The sequence below is a fragment of the Pelodiscus sinensis genome, chromosome 3 (assembly GCF_052426305.1).
Source record: "Pelodiscus sinensis isolate ZL-2025 chromosome 3, ASM5242630v1, whole genome shotgun sequence".
In the NCBI taxonomy this organism is placed as follows: domain Eukaryota; kingdom Metazoa; phylum Chordata; order Testudines; family Trionychidae; genus Pelodiscus; species Pelodiscus sinensis.
The window spans coordinates 83,517,336-83,534,332 of record NC_143054.1 but is presented as its reverse complement, the minus strand read 5'-3'; the positions used below and the strand labels follow the sequence as shown (position 1 = coordinate 83,534,332).

General features: G+C 40.4%; 1 protein-coding gene across 1 annotated transcript in view; it reads left to right on the top strand.

Annotated features, from left to right (window-relative positions):
* HDAC2 (histone deacetylase 2) overlaps positions 1 to 16,482 on the top strand; it is a 38,009-nt gene extending 21,527 nt beyond the window's left edge. Inside the window, exons 7-14 of the mRNA XM_075924001.2 lie at positions 2,607 to 2,699; positions 2,793 to 2,901; positions 6,485 to 6,625; positions 9,830 to 9,938; positions 12,191 to 12,321; positions 13,753 to 13,908; positions 15,779 to 15,836; positions 16,100 to 16,482. Of these exons, the coding sequence (XP_075780116.1) occupies positions 2,607 to 2,699; positions 2,793 to 2,901; positions 6,485 to 6,625; positions 9,830 to 9,938; positions 12,191 to 12,321; positions 13,753 to 13,908; positions 15,779 to 15,836; positions 16,100 to 16,130 (828 nt within the window). The 3' untranslated portion in view covers positions 16,131 to 16,482. The remainder of the gene's footprint in view (positions 1 to 2,606; positions 2,700 to 2,792; positions 2,902 to 6,484; positions 6,626 to 9,829; positions 9,939 to 12,190; positions 12,322 to 13,752; positions 13,909 to 15,778; positions 15,837 to 16,099) is intronic.
* The last annotated feature ends 515 nt before the right edge of the window (positions 16,483 to 16,997 follow it).

Below are 16,997 nucleotides of genomic sequence, written 5' to 3'. Positions count from 1 at the left end.
GTGAATGACTAGTCGATTAGTCGCTTCCCCCTGCTGCCTCTATCAGAAAGAGGCAGCAAGGGCGGGGAGGAGAAAAAGAAGGGGTCACTTCAAAGCGGCAGTGCCATGTGGAACCTGGGGCCAGACCCCAGGCTCCACGCAGTGCTGCCACTTTGAAATGCCGTGTACAATCCGGGGCTGGCTGAAGTCCCCATGCTCCCCACAGCACTTTCACCTTTGAAGTATACCAACAGCCCCGAGTTTAAAAATTTAATACCTCCAATAGTAAGGCTATTGTATATTATTGGCTGTAAACGGTAATATACAGATTCATTATGGATTATATTCCTACTCTGACACCTCCAGCCTGTGATATGTGAGTGACATCTGTTGTCTTTGAGGAGTTAATTGTAACTTTCAGAAGAGCATTAAATAGTTCAAGTTTTTAAAATCACACACAATGTCATTGTGAAAAGTAGAAAGGCACCATCATCTTCTTGCCATCTTCACAATGGCTCCAGGAAATCTTATGTGATGCAACATCACTAGTACTCCCACATTGGAGCTGGAAGGCGGAGTTGGTGAATGACAGTGGATATTCTGGAGACTAATCGTTACATGTTAAGTCATTAATATGCAGAATGTTCCTCTAATTCTGGCTATGGAGGCAATTATGCATTTCTAGAGTTGCTTGTTTTTTTTTAAATTCCTTATATATTCACCACTTTTTATAAAAAAAAAAAAGTTCATATTTTTGTGGTATAACCTGACTGGCCACAAGGTGGTAGTGTTGATTCAAACAAAAAGGAGCTAAATCAGGGTTGTTATTGTAATGGCAAAAAGCTATCATTGTTTGATAAACCTGAATTTCTTATGAAGGCTTGCAGTGCTCAGTAAGAGGTCTGTTCTCATGAAGCTGTCTAGATTTTTTGATTTTTTTTTTTTAAGCTAGCCATGTTGAATACAAAGACTTAAAATCTTTAGATGATTGAAATAAAATGAAAACAAACAGAAAAGTGTCTTCTCTGTTCTTGGAAAAAAAATTTATCCCAGGCCTTCAGAATGACAAATGATACCTCAACTGTGATAGACCTCCATCCCACACAGTCATAATCATTTATCTTTTGAATCAACTGTAAATATATATGCACTGAGATGTTTTCTTAATTGTTCTCCTGTAGCTATCAGTTCCCAGATAAACAACAAGAAGTCCTGGGGCACTTTATAGACTGACAGATTTATTGGAGCATAAGCTTTCGTGGGCAAAGACCCACTTCGTCAGTTCCCAGATAGAAAATGTCAGGATTTCATTTGTTCGGTTAAAAGAGCTTATAAGTCTAGTAGCGAAGGAAGGCTCAAAGAAGCCCTCTAAAGTAAGAATTAACAAACATTCCCACTTGAGTGAGTATGTGGTGCAAATGCCTAGTATATCACCATATAATATATTTCTCTTAGCCCAATAGATTGCATCAAAATAGCATCTGTTTGTCCATATCACTGGACTCTTAATTCCCTCTCACACATTCCCTCTGGATAATTTCCAAAATTCAGGTGGCCTCCATTGAAACATAAAACACAGCTTGTGTCCATCATAAAGAACATGTTTTACTTTAGGTGCCCTCTCTATAGAGCTGTACGATTAATTGATTTTTTTTGCTGTCATTTTATATCTGAAATAAAAAATGGAAGAGACATTTGGGTTCATCACAAACAAAACAGACATTTCTGTTTTACTCAACTGAACAAAAACCTGGAAAAAGTAATATTCATTTTGATTGCTGGTGTCCTTAACTGTTTTTTTTGTTTTGTTTTGTTTTTTTTTTTAGGAGGGGAGGGATAGCTCAGGGTTGTAAGTTTCCTCGGGTGACAGATTGCTATTGTACTACCAATGCAACTGCTCAATTACAAAAAATTGGAAAATATTCAAATTTGGCCCTCTGTAAAATTTACCATGTGTGCAGCAAGCATTTTCCAATTAACCCAGTAACATTGGGTCTTGGGTCAACTTAATTAAAACAATAACTGGCAGCTATAGTGCTCTTTGGTAATTGACCAATGTTAAGCCATTTACAAAAATCCTCTTGCTTACTATGATTTTTGGACTTATTAATAATAATTTTTGGACTTTTATTTGGAAGCTTTTTATCTCCTTAATTGGAAGCATTTGTTTAGCAGAAAGGAAGCATCTATTTTGCACTGCTCATATCCATCACTTTATAGATTATGACACATTTTATATTTTTGTGATGGTATGGCTTATTTTAAAGGGTGTTTTTGTTACTTCATGCATCAACCAATGGGGGTGGGAGAAGGGAGATTACTGTCCATATGGCAGTCTGGTCCCTTCCAATCTGCAAGTATAGTTTAAAAGCTTCCATTTTTACTGGCTTTTTGCTCTCTCAATCATGACGTTTAAAAATCAATATTTTGGGGGTTGTGCGCTTTCTCCATTTTAGTTTTGGCGTATTCATTTTATGCTTCAGAATGATCTTATAGAAGAATAGGGAGTTAAATTAGCTGCCTTTTTATTCTGAATTATAGCATATATCCTTTTTAAGATACATGGATTACTCTGATTTGGTAAGTGGTGTCATCTTTTTTTAATAGTTTGTCAACTTTCTTTGTAGGACATTGGAGCTGGAAAAGGCAAATATTATGCGGTTAATTTTCCAATGAGAGATGGTATCGATGATGAATCATATGGGCAAATATTCAAGCCAGTGAGTATTGTCTAAACACTATTTGAGTTTAGATTGTTGAGCCTGATTGTTGTGAGGTTGAATTTAAGATTTGCTATTTTTTACTGTTCATAGATCATATCCAAAGTGATGGAAATGTACCAGCCCAGTGCTGTGGTATTGCAGTGTGGAGCGGATTCATTATCTGGTGACAGGTTGGGGTGTTTTAATCTTACTGTCAAAGGTAAACAATAGAGAAAATGCTCATTGATTCACAATAATGGCTTTTAGTTAGAATGCATGGACTTGATTCCCTTTTGTTTAGAAGAAGGGAACCTTCATTCTCCAGATGATTAACAAATAATATGATTGAGGGAGAGAGGGTGAAGTTGGTAAAAATTAGTTCTCTTCTGGTCCCCAGTCCGTTCACCATCTGGTAAGCCAAAAGAGATCCAGAGCCAGTTGTTTTTCGTTCCCACCTTCGTATCTTTTTAATAAAATTAAGCAACTTGCATTTCCACCTTTTCCATAACCAGTTCTTCTTTAGATTTTGTGCATTCTTATTGTTCTTATTTCTTCGAGCATTTTTGTTTTTCCATTGTGTCTTTAATTCCTCTTGGTTTAGAACTCTTTGGGCCTCCCTCTTATTCCCTCATTTTCCATAGCTTTGCAGCTCAGTTTTAAATTGTGGAGTGATGCACCAAATCCATGATTTTGAAAATTTTATGCTGAATTTAAATTTCTGTTATGTGCATAGTCTGTAACTGTGGGGTCACTTTGTAACTAGCTGTATTTAACTGTGAATAATTTTTTTAATCTTGAATTAAGAATATTAATTTCAGCACTAATTTGCTAGTAAACTAAAGTGCCATGCCTTACTTTAACGTTTGTCACCATTACATTTCCCAGAACTCTTTTGATTTTAATAATTGTAAAAATACTTTCCTCAATATCTACAGTTAAAATTATATGTTAGTTCATTTGAACCTCTTAAAGCCAGCAACCCTAGAAAACAGGCTATGCCCCATTAAAGATTTGCTGAACCACAGAAGGCAAGGGCCTTTACCTGGCACTGCTGAGGGCTCATGTAGCTCCATATCCCCCAGCACTATGAGGGCAGCTGGAAAAAGCCATTGGTGAAGTGTGTCGCTGCACTTCCATTCCCCCAGCTGGGAGAAGGGGAGTGGCATTGTGGTGCAGAGCTGCTTCCTCCTCCATACAACAGGTATTCCTGGATTAGGGACACCCGGAGTACAGAAGTTCAAGTATATTAACAAAATAGGGAGGAAAAGTAACTTTTTTTATACTTATTAGTTCTGTCCTTACACTTTTCTAAAGAAAAAAGAAGCTAAACATTTGTTAGTAACTATTACACACTTCAAACATATTTTAATCCTTACTATTTTCTTTAAGGTGACAATTCTTAAAGCTTTAGCTAGACATGCTGTTAGGAAGACCTGTTCCCTTAAAAGATGTAGGGTCTCTTAGATCAGGGTTCTCAAACTTTTCTTTCTGAAGTTCCCCAACAATGCTCCTGTAGGCGTTGGGAGGAACTCAGGACTCCAACTGCTAGAAAGGGCTGGGTAGTAGTTTGACATCTGTGGGGAGATGAGACCCAGGTAGGAAACCTCCAACCCATGGCTCACCTCAGCAGGCCACCCAGTGGGTGTGTTGGCAGGGAGGAAGCAAGCAAAAATTATAACTCAAAGGAGAGAGGGCCTCAGTTCAAAGGATTTGAAAAGTGCAGGGGGTAACTAGGCACAGTGTGAAGTAATTTGGTACAGACACGCAATAGCTTGTGGCTGTGTGTAGGCACGGAAATAGTTTAGGGTGCAGCGGAGAATAGTTGTGGTGTTGTGTGGGGAACGGTAGCTAGGAGCTGTGTGCCAGCAGAGCCCCACCCACCTGTAGTTGCTGCTCCCTGAGGATTCTGCTAGTCCTGGAGAGGTGCCTCCATGCTGGCGATTCTAATTGGTTGTACAAATAGTTAAAGGGAACTGAGGAGCAGCTATAATGCCATGCACCAGCAGCAAGAGACAGGGAACCACCATGGCTGCCCACTCCATGGCACCAGCCAGAACAGCAGACGTCCTGCACTTCCCAGCTCCATCTTCCAACACGGCCAGTGGCCTGGTGGAGAAAAGGGGGTCCTGGGACTGGTCCTTTCTGGGTAAGTCACTGTAGCTTGGGAGGCAACACCCTTCACGTCCTCCCAACTTTCCCCATTAGGCTTGGAGCTTCTACACTATGGGAGTAATGGGGCTTGGTGCTTCAGTCATGCAGGTCACAATTTCAATCCTATATGGGACACTGAGGCCTGAAACCCATGGGGGCACCAGAGCTCCAGGCTCCAGCTCCACAGTCCTGGCTGTAGCCCATGTTGCTGCACCAGGACTTGGGACTTTAGCCATACAGGGGGCACTTGGCTCTTCCTCCTTCAAAACGACTCTCAGGTTGAAATCCATTTTCTTAGATTCTTTCAAAAAATCCCACCCCAAGTGGCTTATCTAAGGTGTCTCATGAAGTATTCAGGAGATCTGTAAACTGACGCCACAACTCCTAATTTCCAGTCCAATGCCTAACCCACAAAAATAAACACTGAGGCTGTGTCCAGACTCAGGGGTTTTTTCGAAAAAAGTAGCCTTTTTTCGAAAAAACTTCACCTGCGTCTAGACTACAGCCGCGTTCTTTTGAAATTAAATCGAAAGAACGTGGCTTTTCTTTCGACGGCGGTAAACCTCATTGCACAAGGAAGAACGCCTTTTTCGACACTTGCAGTATGATGGCGTGGGGCCATCGCCTGCCCAGGGGCAGCTCTGTCTCCATGCCAAAAAAATGGGTCTAAAACAGAAAAACCTCCAAACAAAGAACCTGCTGGGGGATCCCAGGAAGCTGAGCACTCCAAACCAGCACTGCAATGCCTTGCTTACCTCCTAGAGGGACAGCAAAGGCAGCTGCAGAAGCAGAGCAACGGGTGTTCAGGAGTGTCCCTTTAACCACGCCGCGTCTCTGCAAAGGGCAGGCAGGCAGCAGCACCCGGAAGGAAATGCTGCCCCCATGCCCTGGCAGAAGCGGTTCCGGGTGGCTTTTAATTTCGAAAGAGCGTCCAGCAGTCAGGACGCTCTTTTTCGAAAAAGCGGATCGATTTTCTGATCTGCGTATTGTAGTCTAGACGCGCTCTTTCGAAAGAGGCTTGCAGTCTAGACATAGCCTGAGGGAAGGCCAGATCCTGACCTGTTATGTGGTCTCTTCTGTGACATTCCAACAGCACAAAAGACCCAGAAAGTACAGTATCTATCTGTGTGTCTCTAAATGGCGATTTTGTCTCCATAACTGATGTTCTTTCTGTCATATAACTCATTAGGGATCTAATCAACTGTTGTACTGATTACACTGCTCTGAAGTGAGTTGGGCTGAATGTGGAACTAGGGGCAATAGGGTTGTTGCAGCCTGCTTCTTTTGTGGCTGCTCCTCTGCACTGATCCAAAAATCTGGCCCTAGATTTGGTCATACATACATACATACATACATACATACCTATGTGAGTTATAAAAAAGTATAACTGTTTGGAAAAGATAGTATTGTGAAGACGTTAATGAAAAGTAGAAGAAAATGTTATGGAAATATTGTTCTTTGCTTTCTGTCTTTCTCATTCACCAATCCTGCCTCTATTTTCGTTCAATTGAGATTAATTCAGTGAAGAGATAAAAGTGCTGCACTGAAACTTAATTCTAGCACTCTTTCATTTTAATTAGGTTCATCTGATGGTTTGAATAGAAATTAAGTTATTTCATTTTTTTAATTTGCTTTTAAATCTTTTTTGGTAGGTCATGCTAAATGTGTGGAGGTTGTAAAGACTTTTAACTTGCCACTGCTGATGTTAGGAGGAGGAGGATATACTATTCGTAATGTTGCTCGATGTTGGACATATGAAACTGCTGTTGCCTTAGATTGTGAAATTCCTAATGGTAAATACTAATTCTTAAATATATTCTTTTGTCTAAACTGCCATAAGAATTGTACAATTGGTTTCTAAGAACCAAAGTTACTTTTAAACTTGTTTATCTGGTTCATGCTGGATGGGTAACACCTTTTTCATCACCTAAAATCCAGCATCCCTCAGGAACTTATTGTAATTGGTGGTGTGTGCAACTTTGTTTTAATCTTAGACATTGAGTCTAGTAATTTGTCAACTGGAGGTATGGATACCCCCACGGGGAAGGAAGAGGAATGCACAACAGTCTTCCAGGGAGTACATCATTTCATCTAGATAGTTGCCTAGTTTTACAACAGGCTACATAAAAATTGCTAGCAAAGTCAGTACAAACTAAAATTGCATACAAGCTGTTTGGTGTTTATACTGCTCTGTGTACTGTAGATTGAAATGTAAGTACAATGTTTATATTCCAATTGATTTACTTCACAAAAAATGAGCAAGTATGCAATTTTTAACTAATAGAATGCTGTAACATTTGTATTTTTATGTCTGATTTTTGTAAGCACATAGCTTTTAAATGAGGTGAAACTTGGGGGTGTGTAAGACAGATCAGACTCTTCAAAAGAGTAAAGTAATTTGGAAAAGTTGAGAACCACCAGTGTGCTGTTTCTCACTTCTTTTGTTAAATGAGGCTAACTTTTACCGTAAGCCATAAATTTCTTGATTGCAAATCTTTCATGGTAACCTATTTTTGAATATGTTTTTCCCTATTAGAGACTTATTGTTGGTATTGATTTTTCCTGGAAGGGACTCAGTTACTATGAGACTGGGTAGCAGTATAAAACCCTAAAATAGACACACCAGAAGTGTCAAGAGTCTTGACTCGGGCCAACATATGTTTAAGCCATTCCAAATGTAGCCTAATAGTAAAATTTATGAGTTATCTGGTGGTTTTATCGTTTTACCTTTTTCCTCTCTGTTTTTGGAAGATTTTGCTAATTCCATCATTTTACTTACCTAGGCAGTTTATGCTCGATTCTCTTATTACTGTGTCACTGACTTCAGTAGAATTTCTCTTGACTTAGTTATGCCTGAGAGCAGATTTGGTCCTGCATCTTCTGAAGCATCCAGTTCACCTTTCCCTGGCTCTTAAAAGGTTAAAAATCCTAAACTGTATCCTATCCAGGATCTCTCTTAACTGTATCCTTAAAGAATCATTTCCTCCCCTCAAGTTTCTTAAACATACTCACCCCTTGTCCCCTTTCTATGCAGTGCTTTTCATTCTTAAGTGTTGTTTTTCATTCTCTGTGGCTGACCTTTATTTCTGGGACAACAGATTCTAAGGTCTTGTCTATACTGGTACGTTTTGTGACTAAAAACTGCCTTTTTGGCAACAAAACAGTGAGAGCGTTGACACTGCAATTCGACTTTTGTAGTGAAAAATACCCAGTTTTGGCAACAGAAAACTTCTACTCCTGAAAGAGACTTTTCTTTCGCCTCCCTTTATTGTCAACAAAAAACCAGTGTGGACTCTACTGTTTATTTTGTCGAGAGAACTGGCTTCACTTCCGTGGGTATCCCACAGTGCCTTCCCTCATGGCTGTGCAGACGTGCGCTCCTCCCTCCCCCCTCCCTTCAAAGGCCTGGGAAGTATCTGAAAGCTGAGTGAGCTGCTCTATTTGGAGCACAAAGAACCAATAATTGGAATGCTCCTGTTCTGCCCTGCTTGGAACATAATGGCAGGCAAACCACTGTTTCAGGGAGAGGACTGGAGAGACTGCTGTGCTGCTTTGACATTCCTCAGCATGGAGAGCTCACAGGTAATCCCAAGAAGTGCAGGGATCAGCTCTACCTTCCCACAGCACTGCACTGTGGGATGATTACTCATATTGCTTTGCTCTATCTGTCAACAGGATGCTAACAATGTGGCCATGAAATGTTGACAGTGAGAGGCAGAAAAACCAGTTTGACACAGTTTTCACTTTTAGCAGCTTTTGCATGTCAACAGCTCTTTCATTGTCAAACTTTACCAGTGTAGACATAACCTTATGCTGTGGTGGTATAGATATGTTGTCTGTCCTGCTGGAGCAAAAGGCAAGGGATGTGGTTTAATTAGGCCTCTGCTTTATTCACTTGAAATATCTGGGAGTACAAAAGTACATTGTACAGTGTAGGATAATCATTTAGTCATTTCTACGTAAGGTCCAATTTGGTCTCAGCTTCCCTCTCTTGTGAGAAGGTTAAAGGGGATAGAGCAGGAAGAGGGATTGGGTCCCTGCTGTAACATGTAGGAGCTCCAGCCCCTACATCAGCTCACTTATTGTAGGCTTTCCTTTATATCATCTGGTTCCAATCCCTTTTATAAAATGATTGTTCTCCTTCCGTAATGAGTGCCTGCATTGGACATGTGTTAGTTGTGCTTGACTGCCTCCCCCAAACTCTGGCAGGTTCCTAGTTATTCACTGATCACTTTCTTAATATTTGACACAAATAAATCTGCCTCCCAATCAAATAGGTATATCCCATCTTCCCTGAATAACAAGGGTATCCAGTAAGAGATGTCAGATGTGGAATAACCAAGGAGGGCTTGTTTATGTATGAATTTAGCCACCTTCTTTCACTTTCCTCCTGGTCTTATCCAGCCTTAAGAGGCTTTACTGCTCCATATTATGCCTTGTACCCAATATATTAGTCCAAATCATCATTATCCCAGGGGGAAATCGTTTGCTCAAAACCCTTCTAGGGTTTCTTAGGTATTTTGCCTGTAAAATATTGCATCATGTTGCAGTGTTCCAGTATTTGTTTCCTATCTTATAACTAAAGAAATCCATCTCATTTTGTCCATTGAGATTTCATGTACTGCATTTACTGGGATTGAAGTCATTCTCTCCTGGATCGCATTGCCCAGATATCATAGGTGTATTCCAGCCATAAGAAACAATCTCAGGGGCTCTCCACCAGCAAACTTCAGTTCGTTCATCTATCATCTATGTGTAACAACTTGAAGGGAAAACACTATACAGTGCTCGTCTTCTACTTAAAAGCGTTTTAAGTTGTAGTTGTATATTCATGCAATATCTGAAGTTTGCTAGTATGCTATTTAAAGTCCTGTGGTGCAGCCTATGTATTGTATGCAAGATGGTGGTGGAAGTGGTTGTTGGTGGGGGGGGGGTGTTTGTTTTTGGGTTTTGTTAAAGCTTTTTTTAGGTGGCTGAAATATTTTTTTTTTTTAAAGAGTTGCCATACAATGACTATTTTGAGTATTTTGGACCAGACTTCAAACTTCATATTAGTCCATCAAATATGACAAATCAGAACACACCAGAGTATATGGAAAAGATCAAGTAAGTAGTTATGTCCTACCTTGATAATGGAATCTCTGAAAATCATAATCTGTGTTGGAAATATTTTATAAATTTCCTTTCTGATCAAACTTGTGGAACTCCTTGCCAGAGGATGGAGTGAAGACTAGAACTTTAACAGGGCTCAAAAAAGAGCTTTATAGATTCATGGAGGTTAGGTCCATCAGTGCCCATTAGCCAGGATGGGTAGGAATGGTATCCCTAGCCTCTGTTTCTCTGGAGGTGGGTCACAGGGAGAGATTGTTGTGATCCCTTCCTCTAGAGCATCTGGTATTGGCCACTGTTGGCAGACAGGATATTGAGCTAGATGCACCTTTGATCTGGTCCAGTATGGCCATTCTTATGTTCTTAACCTTATCTTTATCTCCTTTTATTTATATAGTAGTACTTGTCGCGATGATGCCTTTAATATTTTAGGGAAAAATAATTTGCTTTGCCTTCATTTTGAAGCATCGATTGAGTTTAAAGTCATAATTTTATATGAGTAGTATTTACCAGTGTGATACTGATTTTTCAAAAAGTAAGCCCCCTTAGTCTTGATTGTTTTTTACAAGAATTGTACTAGCACCAAACATGAATTGCAGACTCTCCTGAGAACTGCCTTCAAATCCTGTTGCCCTCCATTTCTGGTGCAGAACTATCCTATTTCCATTAACATGAGGTCTTTTGTGCTTGAACACAGGGAATACCGTAAAATCTCGAGTATAATGTGCACCTATGTATAATGCGCATCTGCCTTTTAAAGGTCAAAATTCTTGAATAAACTAAACTCTTATCTATACTCAAATTTTAAGGTATGCATAGGAAGGAAGGGCCCCCTGCCCAGCTGAGCTCACACCTGCCGCGAGGTCCCCCTGCCCAGCTGAGCTCATGTACACTAAACTCTCGCCTGCCAACGGGAGGGGGAAGTCTCCCTCACCCAGCTGCCGGCACGCCGAGCTCACGCCTGCCGGGGGAGCGTCCCTCGTTCAGCTGCCAGCGTGCAGAGCTCGTGCCTGCTGGGGGAGCCTCCCCTGCTCAGCTGTCCACGTGCTGAGCTTGGCACCTGCCGCCCCCGCCCCAGCCCAGCCTGTGCCTGACCCCCTCCCTGCCCAGTTCGTGCCTGCCGAGGATGAATTTAAAACTTTTTTAAAAAAACCTCCTATGGATAATGCGCACCCCGACTTTGATGTTAAAAAAACGGGAAAAAAAGAGTGCCCTATACTCGCAACTTTACGATATTTACTATGAAAGGTATAAAAATATATGAAAAAATTATTTGCTTTGACCTGAATTCAGGGTTCTGTTTCTATGATGCCAAACATCTGTAAGCGGAGTAAAGTAGAATTGCTTCAGGAATTTGTAATCTCCTTTCTAGCAGAGGAAACCCAGAACACTGAATTAATAACAGAATAGGAAGATAAATTTTAGGACAATATTTGAAAATATTTATTTGTAATTTTAAATCTAACTTCATGCTGCAAATTATTTGGGTTGTTAAAGTCGTTTTAAAACATCTTGGGTCATTGTTAAAGAGCGTATGTTTGTATTCGAGAAACATCCATTTTTTATTCTAAGTAACACACCTACAGAAGTGTCTTTTTGTGTCGCTCCAATAGTTCATGTTATATGTAAGGATTTATGAGTATAATTAAAATACTTTGTTCTTAGTTCAGCAATAATGGCAAAACAATTTCTATATCTGTAAGAATGAAAAGATCACTGCCATTCTCTGTAAGATAAAGTAATTGTTAGTTTTCCTTCTTGAAAGATAGGCTAAACTTTTTGTGCATTGTTGTGACAAACTAATAATGGTGGGCATAAGACAGTGGTTCATGGCCACTCTGTTGGCAAGCTGGTTATAATGGTTTAGTCATGAGGCAGCAGAATGTTAATATCTGAAATAACTAACTTTAAAAAAAGTGGTCCTGCAGCACCTTACAGACTAACAAAAAATGTAGATAGTGTCATGAGCTTTATGTGTCTAGTTTTGGCCATAGTTTCAAGCATTAGAGTCTTTTGTAAAATACCATCCTTGGTTGCCACTTTTCTAGGCAGCCTGTAATTATTGGAGCGATGCTCCCTTCTAGTAAGAAAAACCTGCCTCTTTCCACTGTACAACAGGTTTGACCCCAAAAAAAGAAAAACGTAACAATTTTATGTCAACATTTTATGATTAAATATTCAGAAACTGCAGGAAAAGTTCTCTCTCTCCCTATTTTTAACAACTTTTCCATTGGCTACTTTACCTACAGACAGCGCTTATTTGAGAACTTGCGTATGTTGCCTCATGCACCTGGAGTACAGATGCAAGCCATTCCTGAGGATGCTGTTCATGAAGACAGTGGAGATGAGGACGGAGAAGATCCAGACAAACGCATTTCTAGTAGGAAAAGTTATCTTTAGGTGTCTTGTTAGAATATGCCCCTGGAGTAAGGCCATTTTAGACGTATTGGGCCAATCTTCATCTCTGTTTTAGCTATTTTCTGCCACTCCGGTTGACAGACCCAGCCCCTAGAGATTTCCTTCCAGTATCTGAATAGGGGCCCTTTGGGCCTCTAGGTACGTGAGCTCAATCAGCTGCTCTGATTTAGGCCTAAGCCTACCCTAACCTGGCTTCTACCTGGATCAGCGATCTGGAGCATCAAAGAGGCTCCCTTTTGTTCTAAATTTGCTGCAGGAACAGGGTTTGGTCAGGATGTAATATCTGACTCCAGAAGTCTCCCCAGAACAACAGCAAACCCAAGGGGAATGTGGGTTACAACTTGTTAAGCTTTTGAATGCCACGTCCCTTCAGAAACATCATTAAATGAATAAACATAGCTCGTACAGTGAAATGAGAGAATTTTTCAAAAATCTACAGAGTTGTGTTGGATATTTGGTAGATATGAGATGAGGCTAGATCTCTTTGTTAATCAATTACAACAGGTTTAACTGGTTTTTAATATAAGGCCTATGTTGTATGAGTCATAGAATTGTAAAGATTGATATTATTTCTGAACTTGGGATGTGAAGGAGTAGTCGACTATAAGCAAATACTTATCAGATAGTAAACAGGATAGTCGACTAGTTGCTTTCCTACCCCTCTCCACCTCTCCCCTTGCTCCCTTTGCTGCATCTATCACATAGAGGCGGCAAGGGGTGGGGAGGGAGAAGGAGGTACTTCAAAGCAGCAGCACCTTATGGAACCCAGGGTCAGCTGCTCCTTGCAGCAGTGCTGCGGAGAGCCCAGGGTGAGCGGGGGGAATCCCCAGCTGACCCCAGGCTTTGGCGCTTTGGCCTTTGAAGTGTAGTACCAGCCCTGGGGCTGTTGCTACACTTCAAAGGTGGAGGCATCCTATCAACTAATCAAATAGTCGATGCAATCATGTATCAACTATTTGATTAGTCAGTTAGCCGATACTTTGGTACCATTCAGAATAAGGATGTTCAGAGATAATTGCTCATTTAATTTTTCATGATCTCCATAGCAGTAGCTGCACAGTCTCTTCTTAGCATCTTAAATCTGTTGCCTAACTATGGTAAACATAATTCTTTTCCCCGCTGCAGTTAGTCATCTTCTAAATTTGTTCAGTACTTTTTAAGAAGTACCAAATAAGCTGATTTTCACTTGTCTTTGTAACATTTCTTTGTTTTTAAGAGTTAACCCCAGGGTATCTTGTAACATTTTGTGCATTATTCTATTATCCCTTGATTAGAGGACAAATTGCTGTTCGTCTCCTAATCAGTTGCTCAAAACCAATCCTATTGCAGTTAAACTTTCTTGTGTTGTTTGTTTGAAGTTTCTTTAATCTTTATTCAAAATTTTAAATGCTAGTTCGAGCCTCTGATAAACGGATAGCCTGTGATGAAGAATTCTCTGATTCTGAAGATGAAGGGGAGGGTGGACGACGAAATGTTGCAGATCATAAGAAAGGAGCAAAAAAGGCCAGAATAGAAGAAGACAAGAAAGAGGCAGAGGACAAAAAAACAGGTAAGAGTATAATGTCGTTTATAACTGTTCTTTCCAATCCATTATAGGATTGTATCTGAAAGTGAATTTTGTTAGCAGTAAGAAAAAAGGATGTTAACAAACAAGTAATTTACTAGTTAAGTAGTCAGTGGAATTTCCATCGACAAGTCGATAAGCACTTCCACAGTCCTCCTTTGAAATGTACAAGAGCCCGTCCTGGACGGGCTCTTTTACATTTCAAAAGAGGAATAAGGAACTCCACCTGCAGCCCAGGCCCAGTGGAAAAATCCCGCTGACTCTGGGCTCCGTTAAGGCACTTACCCTTTAAAATTCACAATAGCCCCCAGGGGCTCTTGTGTATTTCAAAGCAGAAACACTCCTGTGGAGCCCAGAGTCAGAGGGACTTCCTGCTGGCCCTGAGCTGCACATGACATGCCAGCTTTGGAATGTACAAAAGTCCTCAGTGGGGGCTCTTGTGCATTTCAAAGTGCAAGTGCCATCATGGACGCTGGGGTCAGCTGGGGACTCCCCAGCTAACCCTGGGCTCCGTGCGGCATTTCCCCAGAACTTGTGCTCTGCACGCTTTGAAATGCCGCGCTCTTAGTCCAGGATCAGCTGTGGAGTCCCCAGCTGATCCTGGGCTCCACTCAGCATTTCAAAGCGGCAGCACCACATGGAGCCCGGGATCAGCTGGGGACTTCCCAGCTGACTCTGGGTTCCACAGAAATGCTGCAGGGAGCCCAGTGTCAGCTAGGGAGTCCCCAGATGACCCCAGTCTCCACGCAGCACTGCCGCATTGAAGAACATTTCTCCCCCCCGCACCTCCTGCCTTTTGCTGCCTCTCTCTGATAGAGGCAGCAAGGGGGGTGGAATCGACTAGTCAACTCAACTATCTGATAAGCATTTGCTTATCAGATAGTCGACTAGTTCTTAACATCCTTAGTAAGATACTCTACAACCACTAGCACAAAGAATAAATTAACTGTTGAAATGATCCTTGAGTGAATACTTGTATAGATTCTGAAACAGTACTTACAGACCAGGAGTGTTGTTTTAATTGCACATTTTTGTCATTGTGATTTCAAATCCTGAAGCCAATAATTTGTCTAGCTCTAATGTAGATGTGAATGAAAAAAGTTCTGTGTAGCTGAAGACATAAGGTATGGTATGTTTCAGAGGAGTAGTCTTGTTAGTCTGCATCTGCAAAATCGAGGCATGAAGTGGGTTTTACCCACGAAAGCTTATACTTGAATAAATCTGTTCATCTCTAAGACAGGGCTACTCAACATGCAACCCACGGGCTGCATGTGGCCTATTTATTTGTGGCCTGCAGGGCGGTTTGGGTTTACACGGGTCTCAACACTCAGCCCACGGGTGGGATCCTTTGAACATGGCTTCCACTGGTAACACGCTCCACAACGGCGAAACATCTCCCAGACGGGGTGAGCATTGAAAGACGCAAGCGGACGGGTTGGCTGGAACAGATGGGTACAGGGTGTTGGCATCTCTAGCCCCCAGGGAGGAGTTCCCAGGAGCCCTGGAGCATTATGGGAAGCGCTTTGAATTCATGCCTCTCAGTGTAAAATAAGCTATTTTCATATATTTGCACGTATACACAACCACAATTAAGTTGCAGCCCTCAGCATGTGCTGAGAGTATCATTGTGGCTCCTGGGGCTTCCAGAGTTGAGTAGCCTTGCTCTAAGATGCCATAGGACTCCTCATTTTTTCCCGTAAGTTGTTTGTTTAATTAGGTCTAAGACATGAATAGGCATCTTGGTTTCTTGATATTTTTTTCTCTCAATCTTAAGAAAATTGTTTTAGGTTATGTTTCTGGAATCCTTTCAGATATTTCAAGCATGACTCTGTGTGTTTTCCTTAATTGTTTTTAGATGTTAAGGAGGAAGATAAATCCAAGGACTGCAGCGGTGAAAAGACAGACACCAAAGGGTAAACTCATTATTAAACTATAAAATGTTTGTGCTTTGGAGAACATACATTAACTTTCAGTGCTTTGCCCCAGTTAACGTTTCTTCTGTACAGATAGCTGTTCATCCATGTGAGGTTCTAGATCAGTGTTAGAAATTACTAAAATACTTTAAAATTAGTGATGGGTAGTTCTAATTGCATCTTTATCAATGGATAGTATAAAAGACTCACTTAAAATGAAATTCTGTCATGTTTAATAGTTTATATTTTTTGCTTTTTAATAGAACAAAATCAGAACTGCTCAGCAATCCTTGAATTAAAGTTAGCCTCACACCAATTACAGAACAAAGTACTAGAATGGGAAAATACTAAAAGAAGAAGAGGATTTTTTTCATGTTGAGAGACTGCTGATTTCATTTTTGTACTGTTTGGCATGGACTGTATTTATTTTCATTTGGCTTTGTTTTGGTTTTTGGCAAGTTGTATTGTGAGTTTTCTAATTATGCAGCAGAAATTCCTTTCTTCACCATGCTTTATGTAATAGTATTTAAAATGGATGTGAGTTATTATGTGAAATGTCTAAACTGATCTATTAAAGTAATTTGCCTTTCCTGAGCTGATTTTACCTTTTTGTAATTATATCTTTATTAAAAAAAATTGTACTTGATTCTCTTTTGTCTGTCATTGCATTATATAGAAAGCACTTCCATATAAAGAAAGTAAAGAGAAACTATCAGTTGCTAGGGGATTTAAGAGGACAGTCTATATGTTCATGTGCTGATCTATGCACATTGTAATGACTCGGAGGACATGGACTGTGGAACAGTGACTGTACTTATTATACTGACAATAAATAATGGAAAAGTTGGTATAAGTATATGTGTGTGACATTTGGAAGCAGAAGGTTAAAGCTGTGAACCTCCTGGTTAGATTGTAGAACAGGGCAACACTTTCTAGCAACAGTCAGTCTAGCAGATGAATTTAATTGAGCTACTCTTTTAAATGGATGAGAAAATGTAGTTGAACTTTTTGGTCTGTTTCCTGTTGATTTCTATTTATACTAATAGGAATTATTGTGCATTAGCCCTACTTCATATTCATGACCTCTTTAGAAGGTTTACAGTAAAGATAACATGACAAAGTAATTTGCATCCTATTTTTTTGGAGCTTAAGGAGAGAGAA